Raw genomic sequence first — 26041 nt, 5'->3', positions numbered from 1 at the left:
GCCTTGTTGGTCAGAAATGGCCTGACGGGCACCTGAAGGATCCCTGCGTCCTCCTGTAGCTGGCTCTGTGGGAGTTCTAGAAAGGCCTGGGTCTCAGGCTAGCCCAGCAGAGGGGAGGGGATGGAGCGGGCCATGCTGGGGCCGCCACCACCAGCACATTAAGTCCTGACGGTGGTCTTGTCCCCGCACCAGAGCGGCCCCTGGAGAACCCAGGGCCGCTTGCCGCACCCTACAGGCGGGGCTCACCTGAAGCTGCAGAAACGGGATATTGAAGAATTTGTGAAGGTACTTTAGGCCAAAGCTGTTCTTCATGGAGGACTCAGCATAGCGGAAGTAGGAGGAGCCTGGAGGCCTGTTTGCAAAAAGAACGAAATGGCTCTGAAGGCTGAGGCGGCTGGTGGTGGGCAGCAGGGCGCAGCCCCTCTGGGCCAGTGGCCGCACCTGGGCCAGGCTGTCCCTGATGCCGGCGCCCACCCCCCTGGCTGGAGCCAGCGCCCCCACGTTCCCAGGGCCCACACCTGAGGGCCCAGCAGGCGACGCCCGGCCTGGGCTCGTGCCCCGAGGAGGGGGCCTCGCTGCATCAGCCCGACCCCCGGCCTCAGAGAGGGATGGAGGGACTAAGCCCCTTCCCCCGCAGGCCTGCTGGGTGCCAGGAAGGCAGCTGCCAACCCTTGGTTCTGCCATCCTTAGTCCCAGGTCCTCTTGCCGCAGCCTGGCTCCTGGCTTAGGCACCGCTGGAGCTGGGGAGGGCGGGGTGCATCCCCGGCGCGGGCTGCCCCACCCACCTGTCCAGATTGTCGATGAAGTCGCGCACGTCATCGGGCAGGATGACTCGGTGCTCGCCCATGTCGCGGTAGTTCCCCAGCACGCACACTGGCACGTGGGTCGGCACCTTGGGAAGCTCCCGCAGGATGTAGTTGAAGGTCCTTAGGGGGCACAGGAGAGGAGAGACCTCCTTAGTGTCAACCTCTAGACCCCAACCCCAACTTGTTGTGTGTCCGGGGCCCAGGACCCCGAGCGCCCGCACCCTATAGAACAGCCCTTGCTTCTGCTGTTTTCTCTCCAGCTCCCTTCCTGGGGGGTCCCTTTGGTGAGGTGTCTTCGCACCCTGTCTGTGGGCTCTCCGAGGGGTCGCTTCTGCGGTGTCAGGGCCTTGCTCTCCAGGCCTGGGGCCCATGGCTGGGGCTCCCAGATGGCGTGTGAAGGGAGGAGTAACGTGCCTCCGACCTGGAGACTGCCGACGGGGACTGCAGACACGCACGCCCACGCGGCAAACCAGACTTTAGTTCTGACTTACGTGCAGTCACTGGGAGCGTTAACAAAGGGCCAGGGGTGTCTGCCCTCCTGCGCGGTCTCTAGCATTTCGTCCACCCCGCGGGGCCCGGTGCACTCGGGCCTTCTTCTGGCCCACACCGTCCACTGCAAATGCCAGCTGACCCACGGGGGGGTCAGTGCAGCCGCTTTCCTTGGCCACAGCAAGGACCCAGACAGAGCGGCGCCACCTGCAGGGAGCGTGCTGCTGCTCGCAGGTCCCCGGCCTCCGAGAACCGGCCCAGGCTCTGAGCACCAGCGGGCAGACCCGCATCTGCCGGCGCCTGCTCTGCCCCCTGCAGCCCAGGTATGCCTCCCAGCGGGCCCCCCACAGCTCCCCCATGTGGGCCTCCTGCCTTTCAGCAAAGGCTACGGGGCTTCAGTGATAAGGGGGCCTGCCGGAGCAGAGTGGCCGCTAAGAGTGTCCGTACCAGATTCCATGCAGGGAAAGCTACCTCCAACCCCCTGGGCGGAAGGGACCACTGCAGCTTACACAGGAGAAACGCTGGTCCTGCTGCCACCCAGTGTTTACCCCCCTGGGGGGGGGGCCCCGGCGTGGCTGCCTCTTGCAGGGGCACGTCTGCGCCCTGAGGGCCGCCCCACCCTGCTCTGCACATTTCTGATGCTTGCCTGCTGCCGCCCCAGGGCCTCTCATGCACGTGCTAGCGGGCGGTCCACGATGGGAGGCACCCAGGAGCGTGTCCCCGTGTGCCAGGAGGGCTGGTGGGAGGCCCTGTCGGATCCCTGTGCGTGAATGTATTCTCCGATCAAAGCAGCATCCACACAGACCTGTTAGTAAGACCCCAGAGCTCTGAAGACAGAGGTCTGTGTGTGGAACACCCTGGGGAAAGCTGGCTGGATCCCACCAATGACACCAGCACCTGACGTCTGAGTCTGCTACGGTGAACGTGGACCACATGTGCAAGGATCATAAAACAACTCTAAAAACTGAAAATGGAGTGAAGACCCTACAGGCCATTTCTACAAGGGCTGCTCAGTTCCTCCTCCCGCATTCTGTAAGACTTCCAGCAGTGCACCGAACAGCGTCCGCAGGGCAGGCCCGAGGCCGTCGTTCTTGGAGAGGCCTGCGGGAAGGCTGGCCCCGGGCAGCTGTCAGGCCCCAGGCGGCTGTCGGGCCAGGGCTCCTGGTGTTCTCCACCAACAGTCGCCTGGCAGGCCTGGGGAATTGAGGGCCCCCATCTGCCCTGGAAGACAGCACTTCACATGTGTCATGCTGCCCATGTGACTCCATGAGGAGGGGCCCCTTGGGAGCTGGCGCTGGGCCGCCCCCAGGCTCACCCCTGCACCTCCCTCTGCAGTCTTTTGCTGGGATCTTAGCTCTGCCTCCCCTTAGGGAATCAAAGAATGTCAGGGGTGTCTCAGGGAGCCCCAAACAAATGGCCATTTGATTCTGCCAAATGTTGCATGGTACTTCCAGGAAGGGCTACGGGGCCGTGGAAGGTGCACGCCCCGCCCCCGTGCTGTCCCACTGCAGCCCGCCCTCCACATGCTCCCTGTCTGCGCTCATGGACATGCCCGGAGACGGCCAGGCACGGCCTCCATGCGGCTGAGCTCCTGGCGTCACTACAGCCTGCTGGACCCCCCGGGGTGGCCCTCCGGTGGCGCGGTCCTAGGAGCCTTGAGGGCTATGTCCAGCCAGTGCCCCCTTACCACTGCTTGGTGATGTCGAACATCATGACCACCCCATTACAGTTCTTGTACACGTCCAGGAACTCGGCGTCCAGGGCCATCTCGGACTCTGCCTAGGGACGGGGCACAACCAGCATGAGACGGTGCTCAGGGCAGGCTCCCACAGCTGTGAGCCCTGTCTCCTGGGAGGGCTGAAAAGCACAGTCTTCATTTTGGAAAAAAACATGTAAAGGAGATCATCAAGAGTGGGGGCCAGAAAACTTTGCCTAGAAGGGTCTAGTAGTGAACGGCTCAGGCTCTGGGGCCACATCTGCTCCGCCCCTGATTTAGGGCCTGCTCCACCAGCCAGCAGCAGCCTCCTCGTGAGCCTCAGGGACCTTCGAGCGCCCGAGAGGGGTGCTGGAGCACCTAGTGCCCTACCTACTGTGCGGGGTGCGTTCCAGGCCTGAGGAAGACGCTGACACAGAACCTTCTAGAGCACACACACAGGCGTGGCTGCACTGTGGGGCAGCAGCAAAGATTCCCATGAAGGGCCAGACAGACCTAAACCAGGCCGTTACCCAACCTTCCTGCCCTAAAGGGGAGCAAGAGGCTGCCCACCACCCTGAGATTGACTGTCCACAGGCAGGAGGACAGAGAGCAGGGTCCCTCGAAAACAATGGGGAGAAAGCTTCCCTGGAATGGAAGGAGTGCCCGTCTGCCCCTGATTTGTGTCAAGGGTGATGGCTGCCGGGAGAGCCCATTCAGAGCCATACTTGTGCCCATGTGTGCCTGGAGCCACAGAATTTGGCCAGTGCACCTAAATACCTCTCACGTGAAACTCCTCGTGGGGCCTGGCAAGTGTCACCACCAACAGCTCAGGCAAGCCCAGACATCCCAAAATACCCCCGTGGACAACACAGGGGCCCATGAGGAGTGGGGCCAGCTGGTCCAACTGGGGTCCCAGGGAGGGTCCTGACCCCCACCTGGAATGCTGGGCCCCACGGGGGGACGCAGCTTACCCACCTCCTGGGGGTCGTTCTCCACCTTCAAGCCATCACCTCGCCGCCTGCACTTCCCTTGTTAGAAGACAGACGACAGTTACGGGGGGAGTCGTGGCCCCAGGGAGGAACACTTCTCCCAAGTCCCACCCCCACGCCAGCCCCCACCTCCAGCAGGGCCATACTTGTCAGACTAGGAGCCCCGGGGGGCCCCGGCCCTCACAGGTGGCAATGGAACAACCCCGCTGGTGGCAGGAAGCAGCCCCCACCCCACTGAGACCTCCCTGCAGCTATAGCGGCCCCAACCTAGCCAGGAGAGGCCCTGGGGGCTTCCAACAGCCCAGCCTCAACTGGAAGGTGCCCGGCAGGGCTCAGCGGGCTGCTCAGCAAGACAGTCCTAATGGCCACCCAGGCTCTGGTTCAAGCTCCGGCACTTCCTTCCTGGATGGCCGAGGCCCCGGCCCTGAAAGGGCATTGTCGGCTGGCACAGGCCAGCCCAGCCCAGTCTCTCAGGTGCTGCCACGGAGGCTGCCCGGGCTGGGCCGAGGCCCCGAGCAGCACAGGGTGCCAGAGCCGGCCTAGTGGCTCCTGAGCACTAGAGGGCCCCAAACCATCGGTGCTCCCTCCCCTTTAGCTCCGAGATAGTTCTAAGGGAGGAGGAGGAGCTGTTTGTCACCCTGGGAATTCCAGGTCCCTCGGTCTGAAGAACGGCCTGGGCAAACTAAGAAAGCTCTCTCCTCCCCCCAACAAACTGGGTTCATTTATTAAAAAACCGACTGCTGCCAGTCTCCACAGCTTCTTCCTGACCCTCTCACCACCTTCGGGGCCGTCCCAGGTCAGCAGAAGCTGGCCACCCGGCGGCGCCTGCCCCACCACCCCCGGTCTCAGGGAGCTACTGCTGCCTGGGGGATGCGACGCTGCTCCCCAGGGCCCTCTCTTCTTGGGGGCGCCCCAACCAGCAGTTTCTGGGCCCTGCCCCAAGACTCGCCGGGCCTCGCCTCTGTGCCCCCTCTCCCGCTCTCCACCAGGATCTCGGCCTCTCAAACTTGATGCCCTCTGCTGTTGTGCATGCCACTCAGACCCTGTCCAAGAGGCAAGCAGCTGGAGCGGTGGAGAGGGGGCTTTTCCTTCTCACCCGGGGGACCAGGCAGCACGGAGCTGTGGGGATGCTGTGCACCCACACACAAGCCTAGGACCTTCGCCTGCGCTGCCACCCTGTCCCCGGCCCTCTCTGCGCCTTGTGGGACACCATGAACAACCGGGCCAAGGGATCCCTGCCCCAGCCGTCCCTGCACGTGGTGTGCGGGTTTTGTGCCTTCCACGGGCAGGAAGCGGGGCACACCCATGATCCATGGAGTGGAACTCTATCTCCTCTGCACCACGGGGCAGTTCCCACCAGTGATAATGTCACTTGCTGACCGGAAGGGGCCCTGTCCCCCCAAATATGGACTCCACTCTGGAAACCTGCATCCTACCCCAAACCAATGGGGCCGAGGCCAGGAAGGGGGTGGGCAGTGCTTCAGGAGGGGAGCCCCCAGGGCGTGGAGGCTTCCCCTCAAATCCACAACGGTAACCACGCCGCACGGGCTGCCTTCCAAACACGTGCACAGACACGCTGCCGGCCCAGGTCCGGAAGCACGAGGCCCACATAAGCCCACCAGGGTTGAAGGCATCCCAGCGGGCAGCAGTTCCTGCTTGGTGCTCCTGCTCACCCTCGGGCTGTCCTATACCAGCTGAATCAGTCCTGGGAACCTAAACCCACCTCCTGAGAACACGGTGAGAGGAGAGGGGTGGGCACATTCCGCACCAGAAACCAGTCTCCTTTCTCACTGGAGGACACGTGCAGCTGTGGCAAGCCTCCCAGGTCAGAGGTCAGACCACGCTCAGCAGCACACGGGCCGCACAGGGCACTAGCACCAGGGAGGAACACGGGCTCAAGGCCTGAGAGTGAGGAGGAAATAAGAGGGTGCCGAAGGGGGCCCATGTCTGCCCCTGACCGCCAGGCACAATGGGTACAGCCCCGGAGGTTTGGGGCCCCGACAGCTCAAGCGCTTCCCTGGGAGAGCAGAGACACCCGGCTGGCAGCGCCCGAGCGGAGCAGTCAGGTGGGCACGTGCCCCCGAGGGGCAGCAGCTTCGGAAGCCAACAAGCTGGCGCTCAGCTCTGGGCGCGGGGCCACTGCAGCGGGGGCTCCTGGAACAGCCCACGCGGGCCTCTGGGTATGGAGCCCCCCCCAGCTCTGCCACTGTGTCCGCCCCCCACTACCGTGTGCTGCCTCAGTGGGTGAAATGTGCATTTCAGCAGCAAAGGCTGCAGTCCCGACGGGTCACCGCTGGGCGTCCCACCCCGTCCACCCCAGACGCAGGAGGGAGCTGCTCTAAGGCCCAGACCTCCTGCAGCCCCGGGCTGCTCCTCGTCCACCCGGAGTCTGAGGAGAACGCAGAGACTTGCATGTCTGAGATGCCGGACACGATCCCCATAAGGATGCGCCAACGAAGTGGCCATGGCGGGGGGGGGGGGGCAAGGAGGACTTCTGTTCACAGAAGGAATAAAGCATCAGGAAAAAGTACTCATGATGAAAAGATATGACTTACCTTTGTCAACTACGTCCCAGACTTCAACTTTCACGATATCATCAGTGGCTAAAGTAGGGGAAGACAAGAAGATTAGTGTCAACATGACCTTCGACCTTCTGGTCACACTTGGGCTCTTAGGGGCCGTCCAGGTGTTGCTGTGTGTTCCCATTCTTCCAGTGTGGGTCCCCCACCAGGACACCTCGGGCTCCTCGCTCAGCACCTTCACCAAGGACACCCCACTCCCACCCGCAGCCTTCGCACCAGCCGCAACCTCCTTCCCCGGAGGGCAGCAAGGCTCCTCGCTGTTCTAGGCTTCTGCTCGGGCTGCACTGAACGACCCTGGCTTGTCCTCAGCTGACATGCTCCCCATTTCCTGCAGATGTCCCTGGGGCGGGCTCGTCCCCGGCCAGGTCCACATAGCTAGGGTCCCCTCTGCAGGTGCACCTGGGGAGCAGACTCTGGGTGCTGGGGCAGCTGGGGAGCAGACTCTGGGTGCTGGGGCAGGCCTCAATGGGCCTGACCATGCTCTGGCCTGACTCTTATCCAGCGACCAGCCTCAACTTTGTTCCATGGGACGTTGGCCCTCTCCAGCCGGCTGCTCAACATCGAGCTTCTACTGAAGCTTTTGGTGGAGCTGAGCTGGCACAGGCCCCTGCTGGGAGGTGGGCGCTCGCACAGGCCATGGGGATGGCTCGCCACCAGGCTTTCTCAGAACTACTTGTCTTTCCGTGCTCTGCTTGTTCTCCAGAGGGGAGACTCTTAGCCCCTCTTTGGCGGTCCTCTGCCTGGGATGGGTGCCAGGACCCAGGGAGCGGACCCTGTGAATGGCCCGTCTGGGCCCAGGGTCTGTGCCATGTCTCTTGGTGGTCGGCCCAAGTGCAAGGACAGTGGGCTCACCCCTCCATCCCCACGATTCCTAAGGGAGAGGGGACAGGTGGGGCACTGCTGTGCACCTGCCCCCAAGCCGAGGGGCACAAGAGCAGGCTGCCACTGCCAGCTTCACCCCAACCGGGAAGGAGTGCCGGGGCTGTGGCCCTAAGGCTCTGTCAGCCCAGCTGGTGAGCTGGGGTGACGCCGGGCCGTGCAGCTGTCCTGGGATGTGGCTAGGCCGTCACTCGGTGGGAGTCACAACTTCTACAGGCCCCACGTGTCCTGTTCACAACTATATTTTTTTGTCAGTAAAAAGGAATGTTTGAAATGGTTCAAAAGACTTTTACTTTCATGGTTTCTGAACATGCAAAGCAACTGTCTGCTGCCCGTGGCGCTGCAAGGCGAGGCATGTTCTGTCCATCAGGCAATCTTGCAGAGGGAAAGCACTGGGGCTCAAAGGGACTGAGGGGTCCCTCCTGCTGGTGGAACACATGTGTGCCCAGTGCCGGTGCAGTGGGGAGCATCAGCTACCGGCTCCCCCAGATGTCGCCCGTGTTAACCTGGAACTTTTTGCCCTTTGGGGGTCTCTAGAATTGAGAGAGGGCTCCCCATGTGGAGCCCCCACCACTGCCTTGTCGGTTTCTCTGCAGCAGTGCCGGTGGCCAGGGGGGTTTCAGGGCCACCCAGGAGCAGCTCTAGTGAGTGCCCCCATGATAGCGCCTCTGCTCAAGGAGGCTCCTCACGTCTACAGGGTTTCCATGATGACACCATGGCTGGGGACGCCGGGGAAGGGTCTCTGAGGAACCAGCCCTAGGGAGGATCCATCAAAGCCCCCATCCCGCAAGGGGCACCATGCCGGCGCTCTGACCTCGCCTCTGGCCCGCCCCGTCCCCTGGCCCGCACCCTGCCCTCACTTTTGTAGTTCCAGTGGATGCTGGTGACCTGGATCTCCTGCGTGGGGATGTACTCCTCCACAAACTTCTTGCCCTGGAGCCGGTGCCACAGCGCAGTCTTGCCCGTGTTCCTGTCTCCTCGGATCACTATCTTCACTGGGGGGAAAAGGACAGAGCGGGGAAGCAAATCAAACCAGTGGCAAACTCGAACTCCATCGCTGGAGTCCACATGCCACACACGTTTGCTTCCACACAGAGCGTGGCCTATATGGCTGGCAAACAGGGAAGAGCTGAGTGCTGGGGGTGGGCTGCTGGGAGACCCCCGAGGGGCCACGGCCCCAGCCTGGCCCTCGGCTCTCCCTCCCTGTTCCACAGAGGAGGGCCCCGAAGGCACTTCCCCTCGGGCTGACGGAGTCATAGCCCGCTCAGACTTTGCACCTGCAAGAAAGTGGTCTCCCCTGGAGCTGGACGTCCTGGGGATCCCTGACTCACAGGGCCAGGGTCAGGCTGCAGGAGGGGTCGGGGGGCGGCTGACGTTCTCCTTAGGCAGCTCCCTAGATTTCCGTAACTTGCTCTTAACCTACTTTTTCAGAGCCCTGGTATTTTTAGCACACAATTTTGCAGAGTGCCACTGTTTTCAAGGCCACACAGGTGGGGTGAAAGCACAAAGCCAGGATTGTTTTACTTGCTGCACACGTATTTACGGAGCAGCCTGTGAGATGGGTGCGCACACGCGGTGGTGACCAAGCCCACAGGCAGCCGAGTGTGTGGACTCTGGGCAGGCAGCGGCCAAATCCTGCAGCACCGTGCAGGAAGACGGGCTCCTGCCGCGTTCAGTGTAAGAGTGCCATGGTCTGGTTTGTTCTAGAAAGATGAAGAAGAGCGGTCAGGAACGCCACACAGAGCCAGAGCAGGGGTGAGAATGGGAGCAAAGCTGACGGCCATGGTGATGGACTGGACCCCTGGGAAGGTTCTGGCTTGAGAAGACGTGTGGATGGGCAGCCTGTGGGAGGGAACTGCCATGCTCCTGGACCCAGGGCAGGTGCCTGGAGTAGCCCTGTGGACAGAGGACGGTGCTTCACGCCCTGGGGCTGGGCGAGGACACCGAAGAGCTGCCCTAGAGTCCTGGTCTGGCCCCCCTGGCCATCTGGCTTTTCCCTCCTTGCACCCCCAAGTGCTCCAGAGCCCCTCTGCTCTTGCTCACTCACTACTCCTCCTGTGAAACTAGGTCACCACATCAATCTCCTCATCCCATCCCATGCTCCCCCAGTCCCAGCTTTAGTCTTTGGGACATGCTAGTTGTTCTTCACTCGAAACATCACCTACTTTATCATGTCACCAGATAGGACACAACAAGCCACTGCCCTCAAGGTCCGGGCAATCTAGACTCGATTCCAGCCAGAAGCCAAACACCTAGGAGAACCTGGGAGAAAGGTCAGGGCATGTCTGTGCTGTAAGCTCAGCTCTGGGGATGTCCTGGGTCCCTGTCATGAACCTGAACATCCTGCAGGAAGCATGCCAGTTTAGGGGAGTCCCCCGACACTGGGGCCTCTGTCCCTCGTTCAGTGAGGATGAGCGGGACAGACCATGTGCAGCTTACCCCCAGGGGGTGGCAGGCTCCTGTCCCCAGAAGACCCCTGGCCAGGCTGAGGGCAGGACAAATCCAGAGCACCAGTCCCCAGGCCATCCTGAGAACAGGTCAGGAACTGCACTATCTTTTTACTCTCTGGATATTACTTGTTATAGTGTTATGTTCTTATTTCATGGTTGCAGTTTCTTACCTTTTCTTAGCTTAGCTTTCCGGAGGCAGGTTCCTTTTCAAATCTACTTGTCCTTTTTGTATAGTCTTTAAATTCCTGCTTATATTTTCAAACCTCTTTTATTTCTTTGAACATATTATACATACCGACTTTATTTTTCATTGAAGTAGAGTTGACATATGATATGTTAGTTTCAGGCGTACAACACACTAATTTGACATTTATATACATCGTAAGATGTTCACCACCCTAAGGGTCACTACCAACTGCCACCAAAGTTGTTACGTTATTACTGACTGTGTACCGACTTTATGTTCTGTGAAACCTGACGTTTTCAGAGGCCAGGGTCTGATGTTTGCTGTATCTGCAGGATCCTGGGTGCTTCGTTTACTGAGTGTTTCCTGATCTTCTACCAGCAGCTTGTCGTTTCTTGGAACTTCATCCACAGGGCCCCTTTAAGGTCTGGGTTGAAGCCGCATTCATCAGAAGGCCCCTGTAATATTTCTGCCTGTCGTCTGGAACACTAACAACCTGGGAAGACCTTATGTAAATTCTCCATTTGAGATTTTTGGGACCACATTGATGTTTTTAAGGAAAACCCACTTGGAGGTCACCCACTTGGGCTTTGTGCAGGGATTCCTAGAACGGGTTCAGTTTTTCTTCCTGCCCCAACCCAACTACCACATAGCTAGGGTCAGGCAGACGCCCTCAGGGAGAGGGCAGCTTCAGAGCTGGCTTCCCTCCCAATATCCACTCCCTTTGCTTTTGAGAAAAGAGCAATGAACAGCTGTACAATCTTTGTTTAAGTTCAAGAACTGAGTGATGTGTTGATGTTTTTCTAAATGTTTTATTCAAATGTTTAAAATGGTTTTTAGGGGAAGGGCTGTTCAGGTTTAGGGGAAGGGCTGCTCAGGTTACCAGCTCTATCGCACCGCTAGAAACAGAGGCTGGGCACTATGGAAAAGACGCTGCGAGTAGTCAGCTTCCTACAGCTAACAGCGTCCTGACAAAGGGAAAGCTCTTATTTTTAATTTTTATGTTAATTTTTTCCCTGAAGAAGAGCATATATCTGCCCCCTCCCCACTTCTAATTTATTTTTCCTTGTGCTGGGAGTAATTCCATAAACCAATGGAAAAGCTTAATGAAAGTGGGGAGTCCTTGCCTTGGTCCGGATTTTAAAAGAAACTCTTCCTGTCTCATTAGTACATACAGATACAGGATTTGGTAGATGCCCTCCTTTTGGCAGAAACAGGTAAAAGAGGTTCCCTCTGTTCCTGGTTTACTAAGAAGTGGGTTTTCCCTGGGCGCCTGGCTGACTCTGTCAGTGAAGCGTGTGACTCTTGATTTCAGAGTCGTGGGTTCGAGCCCCATGTTGGGTGTGGAGATACTTAAAAATAAAATCTTAAAAGAAAAAAAGAAGTGGGTTTTCTCTTTTTATTTTCTGTAAATCATGAATGGGTGTTGAATTTTATCAGAATTTTATCAAGAATTTTATCTTGCACTTATTGAGATTATAATGCTTTTTCTCCTTTAATCCACGGTAGAGCATAGAATATATATTTTCTGTTAATCCTTGCATTCCTGGGGTAGTAGTACTTGGTCTCAATGCAATGATTTGTTATTAATATTCTGACGACTTTCTAGTGCTCATTTCCTGACCTCTCACTAGGTTATTAGATCTGTGCTCATGGACAGGACTGGATGGTTACCCTGCTTCTTGTGTTTTCCTCTCTGTCTGGCACCAGAGTTTACCAAGTGCAGGAAGCAAGCTGAGCACCCTCGCCTTCCACGACATTTCAGCCAGAGTGATGCTTGGCTCTCTGAACGCAGTTTGTTTGTTCCTTCGTTCCTTTCTTTTAGAGAGATCATGCACATAAGTGGGGTGGGGGGAGGGGGGGCAGTGCAGAGGGAGGGTGAGAGAATCTCAAGCTGAGCCACGGGGCCTGGCATGGGGCTCAATCTCATGACCTGAGCCAAAATCACGAGTCAGACGCTTAACTGACTGAGTCACGCAGGTGCCCTGATGTTCTGAAAATTTCTAATGATGTGTCTGGCTATGTATGTTTTTAAAACTCTGGACTTGGACTTCTTGGGAGTTTCATGTATTTTATGAATTCTGGAAAATCCTCAGTCTTCATTCCCTCCAATACTGCTTCTTCCCCGTTCTCGCTATTCTGTCTCAAAGTCCTATCAGGCATGTGTTGGAATCTGCTTCATTTCTGGGCTGCACATCTCTCTTCCGGCACCAATTCTCTCTTTAGTCTGGTTATTATGCTGATTCACCTGTTTGTTGACTTTTTAATTTTCACGATCATGTTTTTCATTCCTAGAGGTTCTCTTTGGTTCTTTTTCAAACATGACTTGTCTGTTCACGGAATCTTGATATAATCTTAAAGCTATTTCCTTCTTACCCTGGAAAAGCTCTCTTATTCTGAAATCAACCTTTCAAAAGGTTTGTTAGTGAAGGAGTGCTTAAGTTCATTTTTAAATTCTAGCACTGAGATCCACCTGGCCAGGACTCTGGCTGTCCCAGTGTCTGGAGGCATCCTTTGTGAGGAATGCAGGCCTGAGCAAGGGCACTCCTGACAAGTTCCATTAGGACTGGTGTTTCCTCACTTGGAAAGTTGTCCCAGTTAAGGCTTCTTCACTAAACAGGGCTAAGAAATTGAGTCCAGTGATGGTAGAAAGGACAGACCAAGTCCAGTAACATTCTTTCTTCCACTCTGAATGTAAATAACTTTCAAACTATAATTATGGTCCAATGTCTCATTCAGGTTTTGATTCTAAATTTGATGTGTATGCTGGGGCTCTTGCATGTGACCTGAGCCACTTCTCATTATCAGAGCAACTTAAAAGGAAATGACTTGTCTGCCCCAAGAGGACAAGGTTCTGTAAGAAACAACATCTACACTTGGACATCATCAACTCTTGCCATTAAAAATTCTGAGTGTATAGTCATCAGATTGCTGGCTTGTTTCCCCTATGTAAGATATTTTGGAAAATAAAGGAAATCAGAAAGGTTCCAAGTTGCATATTGTTCAACTACAGAGAGAAACTCCCTCTAAATGCAATTTCTCTCCATCTCACCCCCTTTCCTGCAGTCCTAGGGAATCATAACCTGTCCCCCAACTACCTGAGGGTGGGTTTACTTCTCTGGAACAATTCTACTGAGCCACCCACCCCCCTTTCTTTAACCACCCAAGGCTAGGCAATGTGCCTCTCAGGAATTTCTTTTCAGAAGGTGAAAAATTTACAGTTTCCAGCTCTGATTTCCACAAGACTAGGATTAAGTTTAAAATAATACCATAAGTGATAAAAGTAAATGAGGGAATCCAAATGTAGATCCTATAGATTTGTGCAAATGAGTATTTTGACTTAACATTCTCTTCTCTGAATGTGAGAGAAACAGATACAAAATTGTGAGTTGAATACAACTAAAACGACCACTCTTTTAAACCTGCACAGAGATCTTCCCAATTAAGTTTCTTAGTATCGTGCATTACTGTCTAAATAGGTCACCATAGAGACCAGAAAGCTCCCCTTGAAGTAGCAAAGGGAGGGGTAGGGAGAAGTCCAAAATCTTGTAGCAACATATGAAAATACTTGAAAAGGAACAATTTAAAAGCAGAGAACAACATAAAAAGCTTTTAAATAATGCTAGGAAAGGGACAGCAAGATGGAAGAACTTAAAAGAGGTCAAGAGAACAGTTAGCGTTCAGGAGCTATACAATTTACATAATTTATAACAGGCCTGGAAACGTCCTGGGCTCTCGGGGCATCTGAAAATAACTCCTCCTTCCCTCAGGGGAAAAGAAGTCTCCTACAATAAGTAAGAGTCTTTGTGCCTTCTGGAGCTTTTTCCAAATATATCCCTTACAAATGCTTCTTACAAAAAGGAGGGGGTGGGGCAGGAATATGTGGCGTAGATGATATTCCCTTTGAACTGAATACAAAGTCTGTAAAGAAAAATCCCAATGCTCAAACCACCAGGGCCAGCTGGATCTCACAGCGCCTGGGCAGGCAGTCACGTGGTTCGTGGACGGGGAGCCCCACCACCCCTTCAAGCGTCACAGACCACAGAGCTTTCCCCACGTTATGTAAGAATCACTCTTAGACGAGGTTATCCGGGCCAATCAGGGCACCGCAGAATGCACCAGGAAACGCCTGGACTAATTTTACCGTGCAAACTAAGGCACAGATTTCTACACGTGCCGGTATTCCTCGGGAATGACCCACCGGTCAGAGGGGAACGCCATGGGCCGAGTCGCCCACCCTCCGGCCGTGGGGTCCTCCAGGACCTCGTCTCCGGTCCGGCATCAACTCCCGACCCCGAGTGAACGCCCCTAGAGTACCTGCCACAGGTAAGGGCTCAGCGTATCTTCAACAGAGATGAACAGGACCTGCCACATCCACCCGCAAACCGCAAGGCCCTGGGGGCGCGACAGGGCCCCAGTGCTTCCGGGCCCGCGACGCGACCTGGTCTCTGCCAAGTCCCAGTCGCCGCGGCCCGCGGGGCAGCGCCCTCCTCCGCTGTGCCCTCGGACCCCACTTTCCACGTCCCCCCGGAGGAACCCTGAGCGCCCGGCCTGCACTCACTGTTGTACTGCACCCCTTTGGCGAAGCGCCTCTGCAGCGCCTGGTTCATGGACTGCAGCCCGGCGGGGATATTCTTGTCGCGGCCCGGAGCCTGCTCCGACCCCACCAGCTTCTTGAGCGCGGAAAACATCTTCCCGCTCCCACGTTCGAGCCCGGCGCGGCCCGCGAGCTCAGCGGCGGCGGCGACGGCGGCGGCCCGGCGCGGGTCGCACCATGTCCTGGGTCCCGGCGGCCGGGTGCCTGCCTCGAGGGCGGCTCGGGCTCAGCCGCGGCGGTTCCGCTCCGGCCCCCGCGACCCCCGGCGCCGCCACCCTCCGCCTGTCAGAGCCGCCATCTTGGCGCCGGCTCGACGAGGCGCCCGGCTACGGGGTGCCGCGAGGGCCAAGGGGGCGCGCGCATGCGCGGCGGGACGCGCATGGACACGGGCTTGGCGCTAAGGAGCGCCGCGAGGGCCCTGGCCGGGCGGTGGCGCCGGAGCGTGCGCATGCGCGGGCGGAGGTGGGCGCGGAGCCACGTCGGCCGCCGGGCCTTGGGAGCCGTCCCCGGGCTTCCGGAGCGGGCCTGACACCTGTCCGCCTCCTCGCTGGGCCCACCCCTCCCACTCACCCCTCAATCCCGGACCCACACCCAATAGCCCACTTTCCCGCCGACTTCACGTGATCCCCCCACTTCCGCGGCCCCCCGGGTTCGTGTCTGAGACTCCTGTCCCCCCGGTGTCCCAGCAGTCCTGGAAAAATGTTTATTTGTTTAACAAAGCGCCGGCTGGGGGGCGGGGGGCTGGGGGCGGGGCAGGGGCTCCTCCTCCTCGGGGTTACTTTTTCTTCTTCTTGGCCACCTTGAGCCTCCCCTCGATCAGCCGCTGGGCCTGCCGCTTGATCTCGGCCCGCGAGGGGACGTAGCTGTGGTCCACGTCTGCGAACTGGAAGGTTTCTAGAAAGGAGCGCGAGGAGGAGGGGAGCCGCGCCCTGCAGCCCCTCTGCTCCAGCGAGCTTGCTTCCACTCTGCTCTGTTGGCCTGCATTCATCCCAGGGCCAGGTACTAGCTACTTTTTCTTATTTTCTCTATTCCTGGTGCCCTGGCATTTGGGGTCTTACACGCTCGGGGAGAGGCTGCCACTCGTAGGGCTAGCCAGTTCTTAGAGAGGGCAGAAGGCTGGCCGCTGGGAGCCGTCTCTCTTGCACACCAACCCGTCCAGAGCCCACACCCGCGACCCCCTGCTTTATCAAACCCTCACACCAAGCCAGTATTCCCCCGCCTAAATCAACCCAGGGCCAGGCACCAGGCAACTGGGAACAGCCCTACACCCCAAACCCACCAGAATTGTTCAAAAAGCCCATCTGAAGCTGTTTGCCCTGTCCTCCACCCCCGCTTTCCTGCAGAAACCCCAAGAAAGGCCTAGGCCATGCCCTCGCTCCTCTCTGACTCCTGGAAGGCAGTGATGCTCCCATATGTCAGGAAATGTAACAAATTCTCCTTCCGATGGCATTAGCCTCTCCGTGTCCTCACTAAGTCACCTCCCTGAATTAAAATCCCATGGGAACGGGGGATGCATCCTCTCTGTCCCTGTAGTGCTCCTGTGCCTCCAGGCTGTCCCGGTCAGACGGAGCCATCTGCCACTCCTCCCCTCCCTGTGGCTGTGTGGCCTGGCCCCCAGCCCCAAGCCTGTACCTATCATATCCTCCTCCGGGTCCTCAAAGCTGATCCTGGTGTTCTGCTTCTCCTTCAGAGTCGAGGTCTCCAGGGTATCCCTCACCTTTGTGTCCACCTGCAGGGCACAGGGGACTGTCAGTCCAAGGGAACGTGGGACGTGTGGGCACGCCCAGCCTCCAACTACCTCCTCGCTGCTGGACAGCGTCTGCACTCTGTCAGCCAGGTACAGGAGCTTGGCTTCGCAGGACGCCAGCTTGCCGAACACGTCGAGGCTGTCAGAGAGCGCCACTTCTTTCTGTAGGCCGGGACAAGGATCCCGTCTCTCCTCTGGCTCCTCCCGGGGACTCTGTGCAGGCGGCTCCCCCCCACCGCACCTGGTACCTGGGCTGTGGGCAGGGCAATGCCAATCAGCCGGATGAAGAGGTTGTCAATGCCTGTCTGGATGGTCAGCAGCAGTTTCTGGCTCTTGGTCATGCTGGAGTAGGCCAGCTGCAGTCTGTCTTCCTCCTCTCTCAGCATGTCCTTCATTCTCTTCTCCACGGACTTGAAGCTGTTGGGGAGGATGGTGGCACAGATTCCGGGCCAAGGCGGCCTGAGCCCTGAGCTGAGTGCTGTGCTAAATTAAGGAGCTCCAGAGTTCAGATAGCTCAGGTGTGGGCACGTGGCACCCCTTGACTGGGCCCCTCCACCCCACCTGCCAGGTACCCGCAAGCTTGTTGGCAGTGGACACTCTCAGCTCGAGCTGGGCCCCAGCCCACACGGGCTGTTCACGAGGATCAGTCGGGGGGCCCCCGTGGGAGGCAGAGGCCTGGAGGGTACCTAACGGAGCTGGGCGTCTCGCGGAACTTGAGCATGGCCTCCTCCATTTCCAGCTTCTTCATCAAAGCCTCCAGCTTCGCCCGCCGCTCCTCACAGTCCTCCATCTGCAGCTCCAGGTTCTCCTCGGTGTTCCTCTGAGCCAGGAACCGGCCAGCGATGTCCTGGTGGGACCAGTGTGGGGAGAAGCAGAACTGGTTTCTTCTGGGTCCCTCCCCATGGTCAGGAATGATGCTGACTGTGGCCAGGCACTGGGCAAAGCACTTTAGGTGAGTCAGTGCATGTGACCCACACGACAAGCAGAGAGGGCAGACAGCCCAAGGCAGAGACGAGGAGACCACCCCTGAAAGACTGCCTCACTTTGAGCCACTTGTCCGAGGATGGACAAGCTTATGTCAGGGCCGAGGATGGGAGCTAAGGCTTACTAATAATAAACCCAGATCGGATTAAACACAAGGGCCAGGCAGAGGCGGCCTCTCATTGTGGTCTTAGGGGTTTGGGAAGGGACAGAGTTGTAGGTGGCGGTCTCAGCACTTGGGTCCTCGAATCCCAGCAGGCTCGTGCAGCCCCTGGAATGTGACTTGGATATGCTAGAGTGCTTTCTACTTTCAGCCGTGGGGGCTGCAGCTCTGTGTCCCTTCATTCAGCAGGCTCAGCCGGGCCTTGGGCTGGGGAAGGGGCTCCCTGCCTTCCCCCACCCCTAGGAGAGCCAGGGAGCAGTACCCAGAGGTGGGAGCACCGCACAGCTGTCTTCACTTTCTCCACCAAAGCAGTCACATCTGTCTGGTATTCGATGTCCGCCTTGGAGGTCTCTCTTTTCCTCACTGGGCAGAGCAGAGGGGAAGGGTGGCCAGCATGCAGGAATGGCGTGGGAGCTCTGCTCGAGGCCACCAGACACCTCTGTGCATGCCCAGGCATCAGGGGAGACTACCAGAGAGCTGGGCAGGTACCCATCAGAGCTACCTGCACTTTTACCTAGCCTGTCCGGGATGCCCCAGGGCAGCTCCATCCAGAAGCAGCCCGGCATGGGGCCTTTGTGGCCCTTCTCAGAGGCAGCCCAAGGGTCCAGGGGGCCGGACTTAACTCTTCTGAGGAATCACTGGGTGATCCAGCCCTGGGGTGACAGGGAACAGCGGAGAAGCTGGGGGCTTGGCCACACTTGGCAGCGAGCCCAAGGATGTGGGCTGTGGCTGTTGGCACTGAGCCTCTGCAGGTAGAGCCGGGGAGGGGCAGGTGTCTCCCTCACCCTGGCCCCTGCAGGTTGCACCTGGCCTCACAGAGACCTGACTGGGTGGCCTGTGCCTGTGCTGGCCTCCTAGGACCCTGGCTGGGGGCGGCAGAGAGCTGAGTGCTCACCTTTCACAGTTTCTGTACCCATCAGATTGGAGGGGAAGTCCAAGTCCCGCCGGCCCTGGTAGGAGAGGGAGGACGAAGTGAGCAGCACCCTCTGCTGGGGAGCGGGCCACCCAACGTTCCTTGCGCTGCAGTGGGGGTCCCGCAGGGACTTACCCGGCGATACTTCTCGTTGGTCTCCTTCGTGTGGATCTTGTCAATCAGCTTCTTCTGCTGGTTGAGCCGGTTCTCCCGAGCCCTGCGTTCCTCGATGAAAGTCGCCTCCCCTCGCCGCATGTTCATCTGGGGGCGCAGGAGGTGGGGCGGGGTAATGTCTCACCGAGGCCCCCGTGGTGCTAAATGCAGCATTCAGTTTCAGTCCCCATCTTCTAGATTTGGGAATAGCATTGGAGGCTCTTGGCTGTGCCCTTCTTCCTAAACTGCGCCTGCCTGCCGGCTTTCACCATCCTTCCTGCTTTCCGCCCTCCTCTCTGGACTCCTCCTCCCACGCTGGGCCTCTGAGGGGTGCCGCCTTCCCCTGCCCCTCCTCTGCTGGAGTCACCCACCCCAGCTGCAGCCAGGGCTCGGGGACCCCATGTCTCTTTGTAGCCTGGGCTCCCCGCTGCCTCGGCCGGCTCAACGGGGAGTGATTCCATGTGTCTAAAAAGGAACCTGACATCTTCCCCCAGACCTGGTCTCTTCCCCAGTGTCCTGCTTTGGTGGCTAAACCCATCATCCATCCGCACCTGGCTATGCTTCCTGGACGCTGCTCTCCCCCTCCCTGTCCACGTCTGGCTCGGCGCCAGACCACTTTGGGTGACCTTTACAGACTTCTGGGCCCCATTGACGTTCAGGTACCCAGCGCTACCACTGGTCCGTCCCAGGTGACCAGTGTCTGGACTCTGGTTCCCTTGGGTCTCTGCAGCCAGATCATGCCTGTTTTTGAAATGCAGATCTGATCCCACTGCCCCTATGTTTCCTCCCAGAGCTTCAGGTTGGGTGGGGGGCCAGGACCTAAGCCCCAATCACCCTGCTTCCTCCACTGGCTCACAGGCTCCATTCCTGTGCATCTCTGCTCCAGCCACTTGCACCTCCTTTGGCCTGGTTATGCCCCAGGACCTTTGTTGTCCTTCATCTTCCAGGGTTCGGGCCCCTCTGACCTCCAGAGCCCCACTCAAGCATCGCTTCCCTGAGCAGATAAGTGCCCCAGGGGGGCCCCACATCATCCACTCCTCTCTCTGCAGCACGGGCCAATGAGTGTGTGACATTTCTTCACGGACTACTGGATGGCTTCGTACACTGGCCCCTCGTGAGGATGACACATGCCTGACTTGCAGGCACAGACTGGGTGAAGGGATGGCCCCTGCCTGGGCCAGGCACATTCCCTCCTGTGTCTCCCTCCAGGCTTCCATGTCTGGTGGGACCCTCTGTGTCCAGGGCCATCATGTGTGAGCAGAGCAGGCTCGTGGGGTAGCCAGTGATTGCAGGCAGTGTGGGTTTGGGGTGTTCCTATGGACCCTGGGCCAGACAGGTCTGAGAGGGAGCCCTGAGGGACCCCCAGCCCTGGGGCTTGAGCTCACCTTGACCTCATCTGTAATCATCATGGCGTCCTGGGACATGACTGTCATGTCTGACAGTTCTGAGCAGTAGTCGCCCACCAGATTCTGCAGCTTGTCCAGCTCTGTGGGGTATCCTACCAGTTCCTACAATGAACGGGGCAAGAGCAGGGGTGCCCGGTGGCTCATTTGGTTAAGCGTCCGGCTTGTGATTTGGGCTCAGGTCCTGACGTGATATTGAGCCCCATGTTGGGCTCTGTGCTGGGTGTGGAGCCTGCTTAAGATTCTCTCTCTTCTTCCTCTGCACCCCCCCAACCCCCGTGCGCGCTCTTTCTCTAAAATAAATAAATCTTAAAAAAAGAAGGGGCAAGAGCAGAAACTGATGGCCCAGGGGCTACGGGCCAACCAGATGCTGCCCTTCCAGAGTGGACCATCCCTGCCCCCAACTCCTTACCCCGGACTGTGCGAGCCCTGAGGACAGTGATGGGGTGTCCCACTGTGTGAGAGGTGACCGCCACCCAGGGAGCCTGCTGCTGTCTGAAGTGAAGCAGGGAGGCTCAAAACACAGATGTGGGGTCAGAGACTCAGGGCTCAAGGCCAAGGCTGCCCTGGCCACCTGGCTGTGGGAACTTGGGAAAGCCACTTAACCTCTCTGAGTGTCCCCATCTGTTGATAATGGTTCTTTCGGAAGGCAGCTGTCAGAATCTATTCAGAAGGTATAATGAGGTATTAAGCTCAGAGCCAGCTTCATAAATATCCAATATATATGACTCTTAGTACTTTGCTGTTAATAACTACAATGTAGAATCTTTGCTAGTTTTTTTAAAAATACAGATGACCATGGGAGTTACTTTTGAAAAATGCGTATGTTCTGGGGGTGCCTAGGTGGCTCATTCGGTTAAGCATCCCACTCTTGATGTCAGCTCAGGTGTTTATCTCAGGGTCGTGAGTTCAAGCCCTGTGCTGGGCTCCATGATGGGCATGGAGCCTAATTAAAAAAAATGTGTATGTTCTGAAAAGAGTATGCCCCTGAGGGGACAAAATGCTCCCAAATGAAGGGGGGCTGGACCCAGGAGTACAGCTGGAGGGGGGAGGGGTGTGAGGAGGCGGGTCCAGGAAGGCAAGGTGGCAGGGCCTCCGTCTGGGTCTCTAGGAACAGGGTGCTGTGGCAAGAGGGACAGGCAGGAGGACCATGGTGGCCTGGCTCTGTGGGCTATGGGCCGAACCTGGAGGGCTGTGACTCCAGCCAGGAGGAGCTGCAATGCCTACCCATCCCACCCTCCTCCCAAACCACACTTGCACCTGTCACCTGCCCTCTGGGGCTCCCCCTGTGCCAGCCTCAGGATGAGGGAATTGGGAGAACTTCCTCACTCTCCCTGCCCCGCCTGCCACAATGCTCCTCGCAGCACCTCGCAGCCCTCCTGTCTTCTGGTCCTCCTCCTCCCCATGGAGAGGCCCTGCCTCCCAGCAGGACTCATGGCCCCCGGGGGCCTCCTCCAGGCCTCATCTGCTGGGGGCAGGGTGGGCGGCTTGGAAGAGGTGGGCGGCTTGGAAGAGGTGGGCAGCAAGCACGGGGTTACTGGCCTGCTCAGAGGTGACTTGCCCTCATGATGTTAGGGCACTTTCTGAGGGCTCAGGACCCATCTTTTGCCCTCAGAGGCCAGGCAAGCGAGAAAGGATGGGGCAAAATAAAAACACTGAACCATCAAATACATGCAAAAACCCAAGCAATTCTGATATATCCCATAATACGCCTTTTTGAAGAAGCAACTAACAAGTTTCCACATACAGATACATGGTGCCCCTGCTCAGCTGGGGCCCAAAGCAGGGGTCTGTCCTTGGGGCACACTGGCCTGAAGGAGAGTTGCAGCCCCTCCCCTGCGGGGGGGCGGGGAGCGTGGCCCTGCCCCGGAGGCTCCTGTCCCCACTGAGATGCATTGCACCTAGGCTGGGGCCTGAGACTCCTGTGCTCCCGGCCAGATGGCTTCCCTGGGCTGGGGTGTGGGGTGAGGGGGCTCACTTTCTTCAGATAATCCAGCAGGTCCACGTACAGCAGGTGGATGTTCTGACTTGTGGTGATCTTGATCATGGTCTTTTCAATGTTGTTCTCCAGCTGGCGGATGACCTGGGGGTGGCCCGAGGGCACACAGTGCTTGGGGAGAGACCACCGGAATGCCCACCTGGAGTCTGACCCCGGAGGATGCGCTTTCTTCCAGGGAAGGAGGGACGGAGAGTGTGTGAATGTGTGCGTGTGTGCGCGCGCGCCTGTGTGTCTTTCATCTAGCCCCGCCCCTTCCAGGGCCCCGCCCATCCCACGAAGCCCCGCCCCGCCCGCCACCTGTAGCATGCGCAGCTCTTCCTTGGTGGCGTCCGGTTGGCTCCTCAGGCCGGCCAGCTCCAGCTGCATGCTCTCCAGCTTCTGACCGCGCCGCCGCACCAGGTGAATCAGCACGTTGTGCACGTTCACGCGGTCGAAGACGTACTTTCGCAGCTTCTCCCGCGCCACCTGGGTCGGGGAGGGCACGGCCCGCGCGTGGGTGTGCAGGGGGCCGCGGAGCCCGCGCGCGGCGGGGCTGGAGGGCCGGAACCCCTGGGATCGGGCCCCCGCTCTGCCCGCCACCGGTTCCGCAGCGTCGTTTAGTGGTGGTGGTGGGGGGGTGCACTGGCTGGGAGAGGCTGAGGGACCCCCTCCTGCCACCTCACCTCCATGGAGGAGCGGCAGTGCGCCAGCCTCATGGACACGTCCTTCCCGCAAGCCTTGGAAATGGTCCGCTGGTCATCCTGCAGAGCGGCGGTGGCTGAGCTGGGGCCCTGGTCTCTCTGTGTACCGCCAGCCCCCAGTTCCGCCAGGCATTCTCCCCCCGCCTCCTCTACCCTGTGCTAGCCGGCAGCAAGGCCCCATCCGGCTCATCTCAGCTCATATGTGATGGAAGTCTGGAGGAGAGGGCCCCGTCTCCCCTACATGGCCAGAGAGCCAGAGGGGCCCGTGCTGTAGGGGGTAGCCCCGAAAAGGACCGCAGTCAGGCCCACCCTGCCTGCCAGGCTTTCGGGAGTGACTGGAGCTAGGGGAACAGGTCCTGGGAAGCCCCTCCCCAAGATGCCCCCTGGCTCCTGAAAGGTCAGGGGGGAGGGGGGAGAAGAGGAGATGCCTGCCCTCCACCTCTGTGTGGGACTGTTTCAGCACGTACATGCCCCCCCCCATCCCCAGCCAGGGGTCAGCAGGGAGGGGGCAGGACTGCTTACCTTATTGGCCAAAACCCAATCTTGGGCCCCGCGTCGGATGTTGCTGCTCAGGAGAGCCAGCATGGTTTTGTTCTTGGCACTCTTCTCCTTTACCGCTTGGATTTGCAGTGCCCGACATTGCTCTGCAGTAGGGGGTGGGGAGCGGAGGGGCAGAGGGCCAGGAGGCCAGGATGTGGGCCAAGGGCTGGCCGGATTCCTGAGCTGGGGAGGCTCCACACCAGGGAGGCCCAAGGTGGGGTGGGCACGAGAATGCTGCCTCCACAGCCACGGTCCTCCCTCCCACCTACTAAGGCTCACCGGCTTCCCTGCTCAACAGTGCTTATGTGGATGGCTCTGCTGGGCAGTGGGGAGGGTGAGGTGGCAGCCAGAGATGGGCACATCCTGGGATCCCTTCCAGACCCACTGGCCAGGGAAGCAGATGGATCCTTGCCTGTCCCCTCTGGCTTTGGGGCTCACTGAGCTCGCAAATCTCCTTGAAGCCCCCTGCATGGCAGCCCCTTTGGTCCCTTCTCTTAGATCTGTTGAGGGAGGTGGCCACTAGTCCTTGTTTGCCCTGGACTGGCCCTGTGTTAAATCTGAAAGCCCCTGAGCCCAGAAAGTGGCCAGGCAGGCTGGAACCTGGGGGTGGGCTCACCTTGGAGCCGAGTGATTGTCTTCAGCTCCTGGATCTGCTCGTCCACATCTGCCTCGCTGCGCATCTTCATGGTAGCCCTCAGGGTCCTCCGGGGACCCTCTGCACTCTTGCCCTCCCTGTGCTGGGCCTGCTCAGCAGAACTGCATGCACTTCAGATTGTCCCCGGAATCTTGGCCCATTGTGATGAGGGCCGAGGTTCTCGATGTCCAGTTCAGGGAACCCTGGAGATCCTGGCCCGCCCTGCCCCCACCCCCTGCTCCCAGTCAGCCTTGGCGTTGTCACCTGGATGTGTGGGTCTTAGGCTGCTCTCTGCTCAGGAGCACTGCCAGGGTGGAGGCGCCTTCCACAGGGCCATGGTGATTTGGGGTGGTTTGACAGTGTACCCCACACCAGCCCCCTGTACCCTCCCCATCCCCTCCACACCCCCAGGCTGTCCTCTGAGCCTCCTAAAACTTCCAATCTCTGCCTTATGGGATCTCCATTCCCTCACCCCACCCCAAGCTCAGACTCTGCACCCTGGGCGACCTGGCTTGTGAGGCCCCATCTCTCCCTGCCCTTCGCCTGCTGCCTGGAGCCGTCCTGCTCCGCCTCTGCTTCCCTGGGGGAGTTCCTGGGTCTAGCTTTAGGTGTCACTTACTCTGGGAGGGGTCATCCCCGGCCCACGCTGCCCTTGGAGTTGTGTGCCCCAACCCGACAGGCTGGGATCCCAGGGTGCATACCAGCTAGGTTACTGTTTCCGGCCACGCTGCCTGAATTGGCTGGGGCTGCCGTAACAGAGTGCCACAGCCCACGTGGCTGCAACAGTGGGAATTTATTGTCTCGTATCCTGGAGGCTGGGAGTCTGAGATCGAGGTGCAGCCATTGGACAGGGGCCAATGGACAGGGGCTGCCCCCCACTCAGGAAAACTGCCCAGGCCTGGCCTCGTCCCCAGGCCCGGAGGTGGCTGTGCCTCTCCCCTGTGCCCGGGGCATCCAGGTGAGCTAGAACCTGCCCCAGGTCACATGACACAGTAGCCCATGGGATCTGTCTCTGAAGCCATGTCCACTCCCAGGCCCGTGCACCACCCAGGACTTCAGTGTTCTGACCAGCGACCTAAACTGATGCCCTCTCTCCCCCAGGAGACCTGGCCAGGCCCCAGCCTCATCCCCTTCCACTTCAGAGGCCACCTGAGTCCCGTATCCCAGACTCTCCACCATCACGCAGACCCTCAGCCTTTCCCACCCGCTCTCAGGCCCCCCGCCCCGCCCCGCCCCGCCCCGCCCCGAAGGCTGCACCGGTCCCTGCCAAGAGCCAAGGTCCCCATCAGCCAGGCAGGGCTGGTTCCTCCTGAGCTGGGAGACGGCTGTCTTCTTGCTGTGTCCCCACAAGGTCGTCCCTCCGTGCGTGTCTGTGTCCTCCTCCCCTCAGGAGGACATGGGCCAGACTGGATCGGGCTCCCCCTCATTTTCATGTAATCATTTCTTTCAAGGCCTTGTCTCCAAATGCAGTCATATGCTAAGGTCCTGAGTGTTAGGGTTGTGACATGTAAATCTGGGGACACACAGTTCATAACCATGGCCGTCACCCATATGCTGTCTAAGACCTCACGCAGACATTTTAGCTTTCCTGGTCATTGCCAGTTTTTAAAAAGTGAGTCCAGTCCCATTTAAAACTCCAAGTTCACCTTCTGCTGTCGCTCTGAGACCTCAGGGGTTTGGCAGGACCAGTCACAGGCACGGTCCTCCCCCGTTCTCCCTGGGCCTCAGGCAAAGCCTGCTCACTGTCCCTCAGTATCGGTGAGGCCGGGGGAGAATGCCTGGCGGTACACAGACCTGGCTCTTCTTCCTCAGATATACAACCCTTGAATTTTAGCGGGCCACACGGCTGCCCTGAACAAGGCTGTCTTCCTAGGCACCCTGGCACTGGGTGTACCGCACGACTTAGTTTTGGCCAATGGAGTGTAAGCACAAGTGGTGAGTGAACTGTCCTCCTCCCTAGTGACTGGGATGAAGACACGATGGCTGGAGCTGGCACGGCTGCGTGGAACCATGAGGTGCATCAGGAATAGAGGCCATGACAACAGGGAGCAGACTGAATGGAGCCTGGGTCCTTGACCACCTATCAGCCCCGGATCACCCACCTGGACTATTACATGAAAGTAAACCCCAACCCCAGCTTGCTCATGCCATGGTTA

The 26041-nt window shown here is 58.6% G+C and overlaps 2 protein-coding genes and 2 long non-coding RNA genes across 8 annotated transcripts in view; 2 read left to right on the top strand and 2 right to left on the bottom strand.

The window, feature by feature from the left end:
- Positions 1-14971, bottom strand: part of RABL6 (RAB, member RAS oncogene family like 6) — a 21940-nt gene extending 6969 nt beyond the window's left edge. For both annotated transcript variants that reach the window (XM_036073166.2, XM_036073167.2), the window contains exons 1-7: positions 14637-14971; positions 8302-8436; positions 6536-6583; positions 3967-4019; positions 2983-3074; positions 786-926; positions 247-352 (exon numbers count right to left, since the gene is read on the bottom strand). In XM_036073166.2, coding sequence (XP_035929059.1) covers positions 247-352; positions 786-926; positions 2983-3074; positions 3967-4019; positions 6536-6583; positions 8302-8436; positions 14637-14766 — 705 coding nt within the window. In that variant the 5' untranslated portion in view covers positions 14767-14971. The remainder of the gene's footprint in view (positions 1-246; positions 353-785; positions 927-2982; positions 3075-3966; positions 4020-6535; positions 6584-8301; positions 8437-14636) is intronic.
- Positions 14152-17558, top strand: LOC144380096 (uncharacterized). Of its 3 annotated transcripts, none has more exons than XR_013443905.1 (2): positions 14152-14401; positions 16363-17558. It is a non-coding gene; the product is annotated as an uncharacterized LOC144380096 (long non-coding RNA). The 3 variants fall into 3 exon arrangements; XR_013443903.1 differs by lacking the exon at positions 14152-14401 and adding an exon at positions 15532-15671; XR_013443904.1 differs by lacking the exon at positions 14152-14401 and adding an exon at positions 15541-15671 and having other exon boundaries at positions 16408-17558.
- On the bottom strand, positions 15362-25093 carry CCDC183 (coiled-coil domain containing 183). 2 transcript variants are annotated; one of them, XM_036073170.2, is made up of 14 exons: positions 23868-25093; positions 23234-23355; positions 22694-22771; positions 22329-22496; positions 22011-22115; positions 20015-20137; positions 18612-18737; positions 18459-18513; positions 17826-17926; positions 17106-17266; positions 16668-16836; positions 16471-16581; positions 16305-16401; positions 15362-15566 (listed from the first exon to the last, which is right to left on the bottom strand). In XM_036073170.2, exons 1-14 carry the CDS (start codon positions 23935-23937, stop codon positions 15448-15450), a joined length of 1605 nt encoding a protein of 534 aa, XP_035929063.1. In that variant the 5' UTR covers positions 23938-25093; the 3' UTR covers positions 15362-15447. The 2 variants fall into 2 exon arrangements, with proteins under 2 accessions (XP_035929063.1, XP_077918181.1); XM_078062055.1 differs by having other exon boundaries at positions 15362-16581.
- LOC144380097 (uncharacterized) lies at positions 22294-26041 on the top strand. Its single transcript, XR_013443906.1, has 2 exons — positions 22294-22430; positions 25846-26041. It is a non-coding gene; the product is annotated as an uncharacterized LOC144380097 (long non-coding RNA).

Source organism: Halichoerus grypus, chromosome 14, assembly GCF_964656455.1.
Source record: "Halichoerus grypus chromosome 14, mHalGry1.hap1.1, whole genome shotgun sequence".
Lineage (NCBI taxonomy): Eukaryota > Metazoa > Chordata > Mammalia > Carnivora > Phocidae > Halichoerus > Halichoerus grypus.
Note: the sequence above shows the minus strand (reverse complement) of the source record. Positions and strands in the feature narration are given on the sequence as shown.

Bases quoted from the DNA above. Each gene is read 5' to 3' on its own strand.
- CCDC183 (XM_078062055.1), bottom strand. From the start codon at position 23,937: ATGAAGATGCGCAGCGAGGCAGATGTGGACGAGCAGATCCAGGAGCTG. The intron at 22,772-23,233 runs GTAAGCAGTCCT...GCCGCTCTGCAG, and splicing joins ATTGGGTTTTGGCCAATAAG to GATGACCAGCGGACCATTTC. The intron at 17,267-17,825 runs GTACTGCTCCCT...TGGTCCCACCAG, and splicing joins TGCGGTGCTCCCACCTCTGG to GACATCGCTGGCCGGTTCCT.